The following is a 16,008-nucleotide window of genomic DNA, read 5'->3' as shown; positions in this document are numbered from 1 at the left end:
TTCTGTCTAAACAGTGTCATCGTGCCAAGACTGTGCCATCCCCTGGGCACACAGGGGACAAGGGCTCTGTGTTCTGCTGGAGTTTGTCCTTGTGCTGGTGCAAAAGAGGAATGGAGCTGACTTAAGTCATACAAATGAAAACATCGCATGTTTGAGGAAAAAGCCAGGCTTGAACTCTCCCTTCCCTCACAGGCATCTGCAGCTTGTCGTAGTCCGGCATCACCTGGAGGTGTCTCTAACGTGCTCCTTGCTTCCTTGCTCCATCCCTGAGGACAACACTATGCAGGCCTGTTCCTAATTCTGCTCCCTGTACCCCCATCAAATGCCTGTTCCAACTCGATAGATTGATGGCATTCGTTTCTTTTGTTTATGGTTCTCAAGCCAGTTTTCAACCCACATGAATGTTCGCATGCAAGCTAATTTGGATTCATTTGCCAAGACACAGCTCCCTAATGAACAACCCAATGCAGGACACTGAATGCCTTCACTCCATTCCCTTATATTATAAACTGACAAGTTTTTCAGGGGGTATTTGTTAGTTCCAAACCTTCCGAGCAGTTTTGACCCTTGGCTCTATTCTGTTTGCCCCTCTTGGGATACCTCAGAATAGAGTTAGTATTTGGAAGGCAGTGTTCAGGACAATTGGGGCCAGCTACCCTCACTTGCAAGGGTTTTTCAGTTGCTGCACATGAACCCCAGCCTAAATGGAGTAAAAAAAGAGCTGAAACATTTTCACTACATGTTGAATTTGACTTGACCCCCTGCAATAACTTGGCTTCAGTTTTCAGTGTTCATGGTGATGGAGAACCTCTTAGAAACCCCTGTCTCCTCTCCCCACCTGCAGCATAGCCAAGGTCTGCCTCCACACCATGCCAGATCGCACAGGGATGACCTTTGAAAGGCTTCCTTCGAGGAATTATCCTTGAACCCTCTCTGTGCTTTTGCCCACCCACTGAATTGATGACCAGTGCTGTCCTCTGCCAAGGATCGATGTCAACCATGAGGACAGAAGTCCTGGATGAACCAGGGCCAGACCAAGTTGCATCCTGGGGCCTTCTCAGAAACAGGATCTAGGCAGCATCCTGAGGGAACCATGGAGTCCAAGCAAGCAGGGAGCTGCAGCTTCTCACCCACATCCATCTGGAAATGGAAAGCTGTGTCAGGCAATGTTGCCTCCAAATTTCAGCATGGCAAAGCAAGGTCATGGCTCTACAAGCATTTGTCTCTTTACCATAGACCTCTACAGGCTGCTGTGTCATGGAAACCAACCAAAGCTGCTCTGCTAGGAGTACCCAGCTCCAGAGATGTTATTGCACTGCTCCAGGGAAGGCTTTGCACTGTGGTGCCAGCACGCTTGAACATTGCCTATAAATGTCAGCACCCTTTACACAGCAGAGCTATCACTGCTGAAGGAGTCATGCCCCAAGGCCAGCATTACCACCATGCTGCCTCTTACAAGCATGAGATTTCCTTGGGGTGAGAGCCTGTGTGGGACAACACCCCTAAAGGTGGATGCTTTGGATGTCTAGGAGCTGATGTGGGTGATGGTGGGTGCCCCAACACCAGGCATGGGCAGTGCTGGTGCTCTGTGACCCATGCTGGCTCCACTGGTCCTTGCACCCACATGGTAAGAGGCATGAGAAGGGGGTTCCCTCCCTGGTGCAAGGGAGAAGAGGGCTGCTCTGTTCCCATCATACATGCTTACATTTTGCTTTGCTTTACGCTGTTTCTTCCCCTCCAGTCCCTTTGGTTCCAAGAGCTGCCTGAGAAAGGGAACAGCCTGCAAGGGGAGGCCACGGTGTGGGTCCTGAGCCTGCTGTGCCTGCGCTGATGCAGAGGCAGGGCACTCCCCGTGATGCTGAGTACCTCTGCCCTGGGGGCCTGAGAAGAGGCAGGTGAAAGAGCCAGTGGCTGGGAAGGGGTCTGATCTTGCCGCTGTGCCCTGAAGCAAGAGGTGAATGGCAATGAACACCTGCCTTTGGCTGCAGTTTCTCTTCTTGGCACCAAGTGCTCTTGTTTGGATTCAAAGCGAGGTAACAAAGCCCTTGCCGGCAAACACATTTCAACATGTTATTATTCCCAGGCTGGCTTTCAAGATCCTCTTTCTATTCCTTCTGTACTGATTGCTCTTGTTTCTCTTGGCTCCCAGCTCTGGCTTTTCAGGCTTCATTAACTGGAATTTATTAGCAACTTTAAACAATCTTCCTGCTGCCAAAAAAGAGAGAAAGAAAGAGAAGAAGGGGGAAAAATAGAGAAAGAAACAAAGAGGAGACACACTAAACTCCGGCCTCCTCCCTGCCTGTGTGAGGCCCGGCTCTGAATGAACACCTCTGTCAATGGAAGTTTCCTTTGAAGAGGAGGACTGGTGAGTGCCTGGGCTGAGATTGTGTCTGCTTGCAGCACAGCCTCTCCTGTCTCTGCTTTTTCCCCGCTGGAGCTGGATGCTGGTGGTGACAGAGGGGAGCGCAGATTGATGGAGAACCATTGGAGAGGAGTCCATGGTGGTATGAGCTCTTCAAAGCCATTTGAGATTGGAGAATCTGGTCTCTTGGCACCCTCTGAGCACGAGTGCTAATTGCATCCGCAAGACCTTCCTAAGCAGCCTGCAGTAAAAACTAATGACTAACAGGTCCTGGCACACCTGAGAGGCCCATTCTCCTTGCTGAATGGATGGGTAAATAGAGGCACTGGCAGGGAAAATCACTTCACCAGGACCACACATTGAGCAAGCAGCTTGAGCTGGAGCACTCCTCGTGCCCTCATCTGTTGACTCTAATCCCTTGTGGGACATGGCTGTTTGGTCTCCTGAGGGGATCTGAGGCAATACAGGAATGTCCTGTGGGACACAGCCCAGCTGGACATCATGGTGTGGCTTGGGTGATCGATTTGCTGTCCTCAAGACCCTCATGTGCCACTCTGCTCTCATTTGTTCCTTGCATGCTCCCAGCCAGCATAGGTGCGTGCGGACAATTAACACACTATGGGCTCAGGTGGATCCAGCAATGTGGATTCGCAGTGCTCCATGCAGCTGGAAGGATGTGCAATGAGGCACATTTGTCCTCAGTGTCCATGGGACACGTGCATTATCTTTTTTGCAGCTTCCTTTCCTCTTTCCATTATTCCTGTTCCTTGGTTGAACCCCAGCTCCATGCACAAGCTGAGCCTTCATCTAGCGGATCTCTGAAGCTCATGAAGTTTCATCTCCATGGGGAGCCTGAGATGGTGCTAAATTAGAGGCACAAAAAGAGGAGGCATCGTAAAAGGTGTGAAACACCAGCTCTCCTCCAAGCTCCCATGACCCTGGGCTACTGGGACTAGATCTAACAAGAGAGATATTGGCAACAGCAGAACATGAGAGGGAAACTATGAGGAGCTTGTGGAGGAGGCAGAGGAACATGGACTTCCTCTGACTGTCAAAGAAGATGAGTTTTACAGACCACATTCACATGTGTTCAAGGCTGTCAGGAATTTCTAGGATGTTTTGGAGTGTTAGACCAAGGTAAAAATGTCCCAAAGACGTAAGAATTTCCAGAGGACCTGAAAAGAAGACTTGAAAATATGTGTTGAATTTGGCAAATATTTTTGGCTGAGGAACCTGTGATTTTTTTTCAGAAGGTTCAAGCATCTTTTTTAAGGCATCATTGCAATAAACCAAGTATTATTTGGGATACCATTTACTTCTCAGGTTTGGCAGGTGGACAGGCAGGTCTTCCTCCTCCTTAGGAGGTACTAACACCGGGATACCTGGATTGCCCCTCATTGCTTAGCTTTCTGGTCTTCACTCACTTTGCATGCCTCAGCATGGGCAGTTCTTCCATGGGGAAGCAGACAGAAGGCTTGGTCTCATGTGCTACGTGTCACCCCAGTAGACTTAAGGAATCATGCTCTGCATAGACGAAATCTGCAGAGATTTGAGCTGTTAAACCTGAACAAACTTCTATTGAGGATGTGTAAACAGGCAGGATTTGCTCACTTGATTCTTGTGCACATCCTGGCACAGAGCGTGATCCCATCCTGAATGTCATGGTCCTGATGTAATGTTTTGGGATGAAAGTCTGGTAAAGATAGAAGTGAAAAGAGCAGGGGAAATGCCAGGCATGTTGCATTACTGGTTGATGACAGCCCTATGAATAATGTACACAGTGTCCCTGTCAGGATGTTGTTGAAAGAATCACTTTAAATTCCTGATAGTGTATAAAAATCCTTCCTTGCTTGGTTTCATATAAATTGCTTGATTTCCATAAATAGGATTACTGTCTTATTGATGTCAAATTCAAGCAGGAACTTGGCTATACATAGGCATATAATGCTCCATTTTCCATTTCTTTTCCTACCCATGATATTTTTTCCTAGTCAAAATACCTTTGCTTTCCAAATGACGACTTGTGGCATTTTGAACCTCTAGTAAAATGTTCTCTAACAACTTCCAATTATTTTTCAGATTTTCCTGTTTAAAGTTTTCCTTTTCATCTGTTTCATTCCTAATTATTTTTGGCTGTGGAAAGCTGGCTCTTTTGGAGCCTATGAATATTTATTCTTTGCTGGTTGAGACTGTTCTGTTTTGTACCTGACGTGTAATCAGGACACAACTGCTTGCAGCAAGACAAGAGTTAAGTGTCTACAAAAGAGTATGGTTTCTGTGTATGAAAAGCTGTACTACCCCCAGTGAATGGTTTGGGTGTCCACACTTCATGCAGATACTGACAAAATGGGAAGAGAAAGGCTGCAAGGTGGATGTGAGGTCTTGAAAAAGCCACCTCTGGGCACAGCTCAAGCTCCAAAGCTAAAGAAGGGTAGAAGATTACTCCTGGTCAGTCTGTAAATGCCTAATGGGGAGGGGAGATTGCATAGCTCAGGTCCTTACAGGTCTGATGAATAGGAATAACAGACAGATGAAGAGCTGCAAATCAAAACCCCATGGTATGGTTTGGTAATGATGAGATTCGAGCTGTTACGGGAATAATGAACAGTGATATCTGGTCCAGCCCCATTAGTCAAGACTGAATAAGATTGCCTTTGCATTTGTGTCTCCATGTAAGTATATAAAGTCACCTGCAAACTCTTTCTAAATGCACAGATGGGACTTACTGCTCCCAGCAGCGGTGTCTGAGCATGGCACATCACCACGCAGTGAAGAGGCTCATGTCAGCAGGGGGTTAGGCAGGTCACCACAACCTGTCCCTATCACTGCCATTGTGCTCTAGTGCTGCATGCTGATGATTCAGGGTCTCTCCACTGCAGAACATATGGCCAAGAACATCTGGGAAGTGAAAGTGCCTCCTTCCAAAGTGCTGCAAACACTTATCCTGTAGGAAATTGAGAGACTCTGGAAAACACCATTTTTGTAGTGTTGATGTTGTGTATGGCGGTGGATGCAAGAAGTGATTCAGTCGTGTGTTTCTTTTAGACAGGTTAATCTGCAGTGAGTGTTACATAGAGTAGTAGAGAGTAACTTTACAATACATAGATCAAATGCAGCATTAATATTAGTATTTCACTAAATGTAGAAAATGTGTTTTGAAGAAACTGTTTCTGAACAGAAGCTATTGCGCTGAAAGGAGCAACAACATGAGAACAACACCTGGAGGCGTTTCTCATGGTCAACTTGAATAAGACCATACAGGAGCAATTTACCCAGGCAGAAAGGGCCAACCTAAATATTCTGCCCCCCAGGTTCCCATTTTTGGGGCTCCCAAGGGATTCCAGTGGTTTCTAAGTGGTTTTTCCCACTTTCAGACATGGAGTCCTTCTTTCACCAACACACAGCCACACATGAGTGCCTGGGGACTGCAAGTGCTGTGGTGTCTGAGTGCGACTGCTCAAGCTGCAGCACACACTGATGCCCAATGGAACATCTAAGCCTCTGGGACAAACGTTTTTTACTTCAATTGCTCAGGCTTACTGCCATCCAAACAGCAACGTGCCCATGAGCTCTTGTGTCTGTGGATGGCAGGAGGCTGTGACTGGCCCCTGTATTCAGAAGGATGAATGAAGCTCCCTGTTTGCTATCTCTGCTCCGAGGTACACTGTTGGTTATTGCATAATGGATTGGGTCTTGTTTTATTTTGCCTCTAGGCACATTCACCATCAGCCTAAAGGTAATGACTGCAGTCAAACCCCTAAGCTAGAGTAGCAACCCCCTCTGTCCTGGTGTGCAGCCTTCTTCCATCTCAGCCTGTAACCCCAGTGACAACACTTGGGGTTGCTATTGGAGCCACAGACACCCTCCCCATGTCCCATGGACCACCCCAACAGAGCTCTGCCTGCTGTGGCTGCTCCATACTTACAGCTCCTCCAGGAAGCGCAGGTGACGGAGAGTCCTGGGCTGCAGCTGGCTGATGTTGTTCATGCTCAGATCTCTAGTGGGGAGCAAAGACAGAAGTCTCTGGTCAGTCACAGAATAACCCCCAGTGCCAGGCTCTGTGGCCCCTGCAAATGGGATTCCAGCATCAGTTTTATCACAGCTCAGGCTCTGACTGCAGAAGGATGGAGAACAGTAACCAGAGAGCCCCTTGCTCTTTCAGGGTGCTCTGCCAGAGCGTCTCCAAGTCATAGAGCAAGTTACAACCCGTCTTAACACCACAAGCAGTATCAGTGGCATTGGTGGACTCACATCACACCTAGGGAGGGTATAAAGCTTTCCTTTACAGCTTCTCTGGAGAGTCATCCTGTAACAAAACCGAGTGGTTTCATGAGCCCTACTTGAAGCTACTCCTGCCAGAGACTGGTTTTGGGTTTCTTCTTTATAACTTTCTCCTCTCCAGAGATTGGGAAAATCCCCAAGAAGACCTTTCGGAATTCAAAATTCTTTTTGCAGAATGAATGCAAAAACACAGTTATTATCTGCAGTGTTCTATGTAGCTGGATGATCCCGGGATACAAGAGAAGGGTTAACATAGCGTTTTGTGCTGCTTCTATTTTTATTTTTAAATCCCTAAGGGCAGTTGCTACTTAGCACCCATTAAAACATCTTCTTTCCTACATCAAAGTGTCTCCTGTTTATGCTGTAATGAATCAGTCTGATGTTTTGACATGTTGTGAAACAATGCAAAAATAACGAAAAATAACGTAAAATGAAAGGCTACGGAACAAAACACGGATCCGAAACATCCAATCTCCTTGAAACTCCAAGGCATATTCCATACGTTGCCTTCTGCTGTAGGGAATACTCTTTGCTCACCACAGGAGATGCTTTTCAAACCTCACTGAACTGCATTTTGGGTGCCCAGCCTTTTCCCAGGTCTGATGGGGACCCCTTCACCCCTGGGTGGGCAGGGGTTGCAGGGATGCGCAGACCCTCAGCCTGAGTCCTACCCAGCAGTATGTGGCTGGTGGTAATGGGGAGGTCAAAGATGTTTTGAACCCTTCTTTTCTCCCCCTTGAACCATACCCTAAAGAGAAACAAAACACACTGTTTTCTGAAGAAATCTTCCAAAATGTGGAGGAGAAATTCCATTATCCCATCACTCTGACAGCCTCACGGCTCCACCTCACATGGCTTTTCTTCACATCATAGTCATAGAGTTACAGAATGGTTAGGGTTGGGAAATGCCCTGCTCTCTTCCCTCTCACCCTCTCGCACCCCTGGGGCTAATGGCCATAGCCAGGTCTGAGGGAAGGGGCTCTTCCATCATCTCTTGGGGCAGTGAAGAAAAACCCAGCCCTGATTTCCAAAGCTAATGCATGAGTAACATTTTGGGTCATTTTCTTTAAAACTCACCAATGTTTTGGGTGTTTGGATGCTCTGGTGCTTTGCGGTCCTGCAGGACTTAAGTGATTAACCCTAACCCTAACCCTATCCACACTCACTGACACAGGATTGAGAGCGGGAGGCCCATAGTGCAAACCTCTGCTAGCTAATGAACAGTGAGGCAAGGATGGTGCCATGTCCCCATGGTATCAGGACAACACAGAGGGGATGGTGCAAGGACAGATGGTGTGAAGGGATAACGAGTTCCTCCAAGGGCTGGAAATCAACTCCCTGAGTGCAATCCTGGATGCAGTGATTTGCTGGCCACAAAAGGATGAGATGTTTCTCCACAGGCTGTCCATGATTGTGTGAAAGCTGAGGCACAGGATTCCTGCCTCCAGTGTTGTGGGAGTAAATATTTGTCTTATTACTCATGTAAAGATGTTGTTGACTTGTTGCTGTGTTTTCCCAAGCTCATGCTTTTCCTCTTAGTAAAGTTGCTTGTATTATGTACATCCCCAGTGCATGCAAGAATGGAAATGCTTCCTGTCAGCATGATCAGAGAAGCTATTTATCTCTTTGAGTGGCTGGGGGTGGTTACTTCAGCCAGACACTTTCAGTTACATTTAAAAGGAACCCATGGTATTTGAACCTTGTTGGATTTGGTTTTGTCTCTTTTTCAGCACCATCTGGCAGAAAGATCAGGGATGCATGGACTGAATGGATGAGGGACTCCTCTGACCTTTTTCAGCTCTGTCAATGACTGACTTTGGAGAATAGCTCTTCCTTTTGAGTCTCTAGCATCCAGTGGAGTCAACCAAGTGCTGGGTCATTCATATCTAAGCATGGCTATCACCATTTGCATTGAAGGAACCTCTATAAAGATGGGGACCAAACCATAATGGATATTATAGAAATACATAACATAATTCAGATCCCAAAGTCCTTTAAAACTCTAGAAGAAATTAGAAAAGAGGACATGGGGTGCTGCAGCTTCATCCATGCTTGCAGTGTAGGACCAGCAGAGCAACTGTCCAGATTCTTGCCTTCTAGTTCATGGGACCAGACTGCATTGGTGCACTGAGACAAGCCATCCCTCTCCTGTCCTAGAACTCCTGTGTTCCTCTTTCCCCAGTCACTGGCTTGTCTGTCCTATCTGTGAGCTATCAAGCTAAAAAGGAAACCTTCTGCTGTCAAATGGTTTTGCATGGCTGTGGTCTGCAATGCTGACAGTAAAGCAAACTGCTACTGGAACTGAAACTCTTCTGGTATCACCCCCATTTACCCAGGAAGCAATGTCTTTTAAGGACTCTTGCATTAGGTGTTAAAATCACTTATGCTTTCAAATGGCACTGCACCAAAGCCATCACAGCTCATAATTACTGTGATTTAACATCCCCCCTTCCCCAACTAATTCTAAACATTTATCGTAAGCATTTCTAACTTGTACCTGCAGGAAAACTGAGACACAGTTCATGGAGACTGAGCTCATGTGATTCAGCCTCAGACCTTACAACTCCTCTGGCCCTCGAGGGGTTCCTTAAATTATTTGCTTTGATGTCGCCTTCTTTCATGAACAACCTTTGATTATTCACTGATTAGCTGATGTTTCTTACCAAAAAATGAAGTGATGCACACCACGCGTTGGGTACCCCGGCAGCACTGCCTGCCGTGCTCACTACCAGTGCTGTGAGATGCTTACCACAGTATTTTAGTTCAGGGATAATATGAGCTTTAAAGATCAAAGGGATTTCTCTTTGGCATAATCGCTAAAGCAGGTGGGATGCAGGCTGTGCTTTGAAACACGGAGCCATGGATGTCCCTGTGGAGAGCAGCACAGTCCCTCCCAGCAGGCTCAGCTCTGGTGAATTCACCTGTGGGACCTTGTAGAAGTGCATGTTCTCAGGTCAAAACCTCAGGTTTCTATGCTACAAATGGGTCTGCATGAAGGGCACTCTGTGTTGCTTGCCCAAAGTAGCCCTAAGCAATAGCCCCAAAGATACCACTAGGGAGAGAGGGATTGATGTTTCACACACACTTAGGGTGTTCTAAAAGCTGTCCACAAAACTGGGGAGAGATGAACTTTGTGATCCCCAAAGCCCCTGGAATACCTCTCCCCATATTATAAGCAGAATGTTTCCCCAGAGATGCACTCTAATGTGACTTCACACCAGAAGTCAGCAGACCTAAAGCAAACCAGGTTGAAACCACAGCAGAGTAGCACAAAGAGATTGTGGCTATTGAGGCAGGAGGGCTTGAAGGTGAAACCTGCAGTGATACAGTTTTGGCTGAGGCCAAGCACATCGCCCTCAGAGCCAGATGCGCATCTGGGTCACGATGTACAAATCGCATGTGACTGGCAGAGAGTTGGTGCTCTCCATCACGGGACATGGAGATGTCCTACAGAAAGAGCAGCTTCCAGCTATGGCTGGGAGAAGACATTCCCCAGCCATCTCTCTACGTGCCCCAAAGGGGCAGAAAGTCTGGACACCAGCTTCTGTCCCCTAGGTGTTCTCTATGGGTACCACTGTCACTTAGCATGATGAGAAGCCTGCGTCCTCCTTCTGCAAGTTGATCTTTGACCTACAAGATCTCCGCAAGCTCAGGGTGTGTTTTAAGGGGAAGACTTGAAGGAGTCAGCAATGGGTACTCTATGGGCTTTTGGTTTCTTTCATACCTCAGAGAAATCCCATGTATGTGGCAACGGCTGGAATTGATGACAGACATTGCCCGAGCCACTGGACAGGACTTGCAGTACTTAAGGAAACGGACCTTGTGCTCCTCGTTTGCACAGAGGCATGGCTATCCCAGAGAACACATCTGACTGCTGTCTTCAGGCTTGGAGCCTACAGGAAGCTACTGAGAATCTCAAATGGTGACAACCTCCTCAAGCCCTAAGCTGCTCCACTAAATGGACATCTTCATGATTTTCAAGATGTTTAGGATATTCATATGCTCTCTTCCCAGCACAGACTCATTGAAGCTCCTCTCAGCATTAGTGCCAGGGGTTCCTGGACTGTAATAAACCCCTTCCTTACACTCAGATGGTTGTGGGGAAAAGCCAATGAGCTGCTATCCTCTTGGTTAGTGAATTGCACAATTGCAGCATGAAGGCCTCCCAAGCCAGCAGGCTGATTGCTGGGGGAACTGTACAAACCAGACCATCCTCCTGCAAAGGTCCAACACTAAACCTGTTCTTGCAAGGCATGAAATACTCTTGTCTCTCTGAAATCGCTTGCTGATGAGCAGCGTCTCTATCTTCTGGCCGCTCTCATTAGCATCCAGTGAAAAACGCACAATTACACCACCTTTAGGAGAGAAGCCCAAAGGCAAGGAATGATGGTTTTAGGAATTCTTCGGATTATACTAGAGTGATTCATAAAGGTTCTTGTTATCTCCTTCCCTCTTTATCTTTAAATCTCCGAGGTCACCACAAAATACCTGAATTGCTCAGGGCAAAACTAGGTCTGATCATGGAATGGTACTCGGAGCCATAGAACCTAAAAGCCTGCAGGTTGAATGCTACACTAAAGGTAGTCTCCATGAAGAAAAGGAGAAAGGGAAGATAAAGAGATCAAAGCAGAAAGAGCTCATTTGTATTACACCATATCTGGAGGCACCAGCCCTGCTTCAATCCCATATCACTGCAATAGGCAAGAGCAGAACGTGTTTCTACTCCCACCTCTCCATGTTTGAAAATAGATCAGCCATCTTAAATCATCCCCCATGTGTAGGCCCTATCCAAGATCTCCAAGATGGTTCAATAATAAAGACTCATTCCAGGCCAGTTTGCCAGGGTGAGATTAAGCCCATCCCTGCACCACCAGGTCTCCAGGAGTGACCTACAGCTCACCAGTGACCTACAGCAAGCTCAACTCTCATGCCACTCTGGCTACTCCACTTCCAGCTCCTCTTGTAACTGCTTTGGCTCTGCACTGTGTTATGATGCTCCATGCATCAGAGCAGAAAGGGGCTGAGCGAAGGAGCAATGTGTTTCTGCCCCTGGGAATGGTTGATGTGAGAACAAGAAGAAACATCTTTAGAAACCAAGTGCCAGGTCAGGGCTGTCAGTGGATCCCATCCCATGCAGGGCCCACAGGGCAGTCAGTGCAGGAGGCTGCTTTGGGCTGGATGTCGAATTTAAAGCATGCAAAAACGACATTGGAAGCAAATATCCTTCCTGCCCACTGTGCCATTGGAGCAGCCCAGTGATATCCTGACTTTAAGCCACTAAATGGTCTCTATTAGATCACTAGAAAGAGCCTCACACTCCCTGCTTGTGGGTTTGTTCCTTGCCCTTCCGTAGGTGTCTGCTGGGCTCTAGCTCCCCACTCACTGGGCTCTTTGGGAACAGACTTAAGTCACTCCCATGGAAAGCAAAACCTCTCACCCTGCCAGAGCAGGTACCTACTTAACACCCAGAGCAGCTATCAGGGAAAGGTAAACCCAGGAGCACCTTCCTCTTTGCTGCCCAGCCAAAGCCTTTTGAACGAGATAATGAGCAGTAAACAGCAAACAAATGTAACTGGTGCATCCGTCACGTTCCCCACGCAAGTGTCCTTGAAATCAACTGAGTCATGGAAATATTGTGCTTTCAAGTTGGCATCTTCTGCTTTGATTAAGGCAGGGTTCTTACAAAGACAAACGTGTTGAGAAACTCTTACCCAGCCCTGCTCTGGGACACTAGCCACGCTCGCCTGAGGGCTGCTGGGGGGCACAGTGCTGTGCCCCAGGAAGAGCAATGCAGAAGGGTAGAAAGCGGGTCAAGGCAAGCCAGGGATGGTTGTAAGCCATGAGGCTGTTCTAGGGAGCCAGGAACTCCATGGCAGAGGCACTTGCCAGCAGGACGGAGCTGTTCTGCACCCTGCGGTACCGGAGGAGGCAGCTTGTTCATCCCAGTCTGCCCTGCTTGCTCCAGGCTCCTGCCCAGCACCTCCAAGAAGACCTCTGTGGATGGCTCATGCTGATGTGCAGTGGGCACAGGACAGTGAAGGGCTTCAGCATTTGCACAGTTAACATGGGAGGAAAGAAGAGGAGCACAGTGGTTGAGCCTCTGTTGGTGCCCGTGTGGTGGGAAGTGAATCGCTACCAAGATGTTCCTGGAAGAGCGAATGATCCATTTGGGAAACAAGGCTTGTTGGACTGTGCCAAAAAAGCAGATGGAAGGAGCAGACAGATCAAAGGAGAGGGAACAGGGTCTAAAGAAATGGCTCAGAGCAGACATGAAGATAACAGAACTGCTCTGCTTGGCAAAGACGTATGTAAGGAGAGGTGTGACAGAGATGATGCTGGTTTGGTGCATGAGGAGGATGTACTTTTTACCTACAAATTGCTGGTGAAGAATTTTTGGGGTCCCCTTATAAAGACACAAGACAAAGATAGAAGATGTGGTGGATAAATCTACCTGTGACTATTCAGGGTGATTGTCTAAAGCTATATTTGGCTCAAGGGTGCCTAAACTGCTGATTCCTAGGACATGGAACATGGGGTACCAGCCAGGACGAGGGCAATGCAGAAGAGGTGTTTAAAAGTAATCTTCTTGTTGCTCCTGGTGGCTCTTGGTGAGTTTTCATGAGCAAACATCCGAGAGGGACAGCCTGGCTCTGCTGGATGCCAGCTTTCAGCTTTCCCTGTTGGCTCTTCCGGGTGGAAACTTCCACGGCCCAAGTGCTTCCTGACTGGGACTGGCTTTTGAACTGCCAGCTTGGTACCTATGCCTCATTCAGAGCACTTGCTGCAAGCTCTGCTTCTCCTCTTAGGAGCAGGCTAGGGTGAAGCCAGCGTGCTCTCCACACACGTGCCATAGAGGTGCTTCCAATGGCATATCAGGGGCACATGCAACCACTGTCATCCACGTCCTTCCTCTGACTGCGCAAGGTCTGCACAAAGAGGAGATCATAGAATCCCAGCCTGGTTTGGGTTGGAAGGGACCTTAAAGCTCATCCAGCTCCATGCAAGGACCCCTTGCACTGGAGCAGCTTGCTCCAAGCCCCTGTGTCCAACCTGGCCTTGAGCACTGCCAGGGATGGGGCAGCCACAGCTTCTCTGGGCACCCTGTGCCAGCGCCTCAGCACCCTCACAGGGAAGAGCTTCTGCCTAAGAGCTCAGCTCAGTCTCCCCTCTAGCAGGTTCAAGACATTCCCTTGTCCTACTGACAAACCTCTGAGGAGTTTGTCTGTTACTAAATGGAAGAAGCAGGCAAAATGTGGACAAATTCTGATTCATTGCAGATGTCAGAATGGATGATTGAAATGCTTTCTGCTGACATCAAAACATTTCATTCACTAAAAGCCAAGCCAGGACAATGCAATATTTAATGACAGGCAGCACCTGCACGTGTTAACCTGAGGGTAAATTTGGAAAAATCAAAAGTAAAATGAAACCTGAATTGAAACAAAACCATTCCCTTGAGCCAAACATCTCCAATATGTTTTCATTCAAAAGTTTCAACCCCATTTTTTGCATTGCTTGGAAAACTTTTCTATGTGGTGAAGAGCAGGGCACTCTACCACTGTGAAAAAGGTCTATGGCCACATGGGAACCTTGGTGCTGGGTTGTGTTTAGACATAGGAGATATCGCCTAAACCATTGTTCCCCATCTCCCCTTGATGGGAAGGTGAGTTTCTGTGTTTCACTGGCACACTGCAGGGCTGTGCATGCCCTGATCTGAAACCCCATGCACTGGGGTGGAGCAGTGGCTCAAGTGTTAGGGAGAGGCCAATGCACAAACAAAAAGCTGGCAGAAGGCGTTAGGCCTTGGCATTTGGAGACTTCTGCATGGGCTTCCTCTCCTTGCATGTGACCTCTTGGACTTGCCAAAAGCTGATGTCAGTGCTGCAGCTGCGCATCGTTCTCTCAAAGAGCAGCAATCCAGTTACCAAGGGTATGGAGGCTTGTACTTGATTTGGCACTTCTGGACAGATTCTCTAAAGTTCCTGGAAAAGCACAAGAGGTTTGCTGGCAAGAAATAATAGGAAAAACCTCGACGAGAAGCCTGTGCCTTCCTGCCTGTGATTCCTTGGAGCAGATTGTTAGCTCCAGAGATAACTGATTTCCCTTACCCAGGAGGTGAAAAAAAGTCTTAGGTCAGAGGAAAATGAGCACTTAATGTGCCAGATGCAAGTTGATAGCTTTACACCCAAATCCTTGACCTGATGGAGGAGTGCTTCTCTAGTACTTGTTAGAAAGCTCTGTGGAAAGGAAGCGTGCAGCTCTCCAAGAGTTAAGGTCCTAGGTGGGATTTATCCAGGGGAGGTTGTGCTGGGGACAGAGGCTCTCCCATTAACAAAGGTTGGCCAAGAGGTGAGGAGAAGCCACATCACCTTGGCTACAGCACCATGTCCTACACCAGCATCCTTGCACCATCATGCTGAGCCAGCCCTGAACTCCTCTGTGCCCAATGTCATGTTTAGCACCACGATGTGCTGAACCAGACGCAGCCTTGATGAGCACGGTCCCCTGGTCTCTGAACTGCTGCTCCAAGGCTGGGAGCTGGCAGGAGAGACCAAGGGAGGGGATGCTCTGTCTCAGGAAACAGTCCCCAGAAACTCTAAAGCGCTTGGCCCTTCCCACGTTTGGTTTGGAAAGGCAGGAGCCTGCGTTTAAATGACACTTCCTAAATGCTCCCAGCTACCACGACCAACCAGCAAAGACAATTCAGTGTCATAAACAACCGAAAGAGCCAAGGCTGTGTTCTCATGCCTGGAACGGGTGGAAGGCTCAGTTCTGGTGTCTCTGACACTGCTCTATCCAGCCCTGGTGCCAGCTATGTTGCAATGCTGGCTGACACACATGAGAAGGTGGGCTGTGGTGAATGCTCCCATTTGGCTCGTGGTGCACTGGGAGGCAAAGCTGCTCCTCAAGCATCACTGCCATTCTCTTACGAGTGCTGCTTTCAGAGCCATGCTAGGAACCTGAGCTTGGGCTTGCCCCTGGACCGCAGCAGCAATGGGGGAGCTGGCATCAGCTGGGAAACCCAGCCCTGATACCAGACTGCTGATGCAGTGTCACCACTCTACCCTTCCCGGCCATCCTGATTTTCAAGCAGAACCAGATATATCTTTCCTTTTTGGCTCATGGGACACATTACGTGAGCATCAACCCTCCCCCCAAACAAGGACCCAGCTCTCATACTGCCTGGCTTGGGTTTAAAATGGGTTACAAATCTCTTAATCCAGCTGCAAATCTGGCTCTGAGGCACAGGGCTGGCTCTCACCATAGGTTTATTTCACAGGCAGCAGCCACCTGGGTGCAGTAAGCACAATCCTTGCCCAGTACAGCAAATGTGTGCCCTGCATAGGCACCAGCAGTGATAGGGA

At 48.1% G+C, this 16,008-nt stretch overlaps 1 protein-coding gene across 1 annotated transcript in view; it reads right to left on the bottom strand.

The window, feature by feature from the left end:
* LOC133210219 (leucine-rich repeat-containing G-protein coupled receptor 6-like) overlaps positions 1-16,008 on the bottom strand; it is a 78,128-nt gene that overhangs the window by 30,253 nt on the left and 31,867 nt on the right. Inside the window, exon 2 of the mRNA XM_061349382.1 lies at positions 6,288-6,359. Coding sequence (XP_061205366.1) covers positions 6,288-6,359 — 72 coding nt within the window. The remainder of the gene's footprint in view (positions 1-6,287; positions 6,360-16,008) is intronic.

The sequence above is a fragment of the Neopsephotus bourkii genome, unplaced genomic scaffold (assembly GCF_033783945.1).
Source record: "Neopsephotus bourkii isolate Nb327-2 ecotype Australia unplaced genomic scaffold, CSIRO-AGI_Nbou_v1 NB_414, whole genome shotgun sequence".
Taxonomy (NCBI): Eukaryota; Metazoa; Chordata; class Aves; order Psittaciformes; family Psittacidae; genus Neopsephotus; species Neopsephotus bourkii.
Note: the sequence above shows the minus strand (reverse complement) of the source record. Positions and strands in the feature narration are given on the sequence as shown.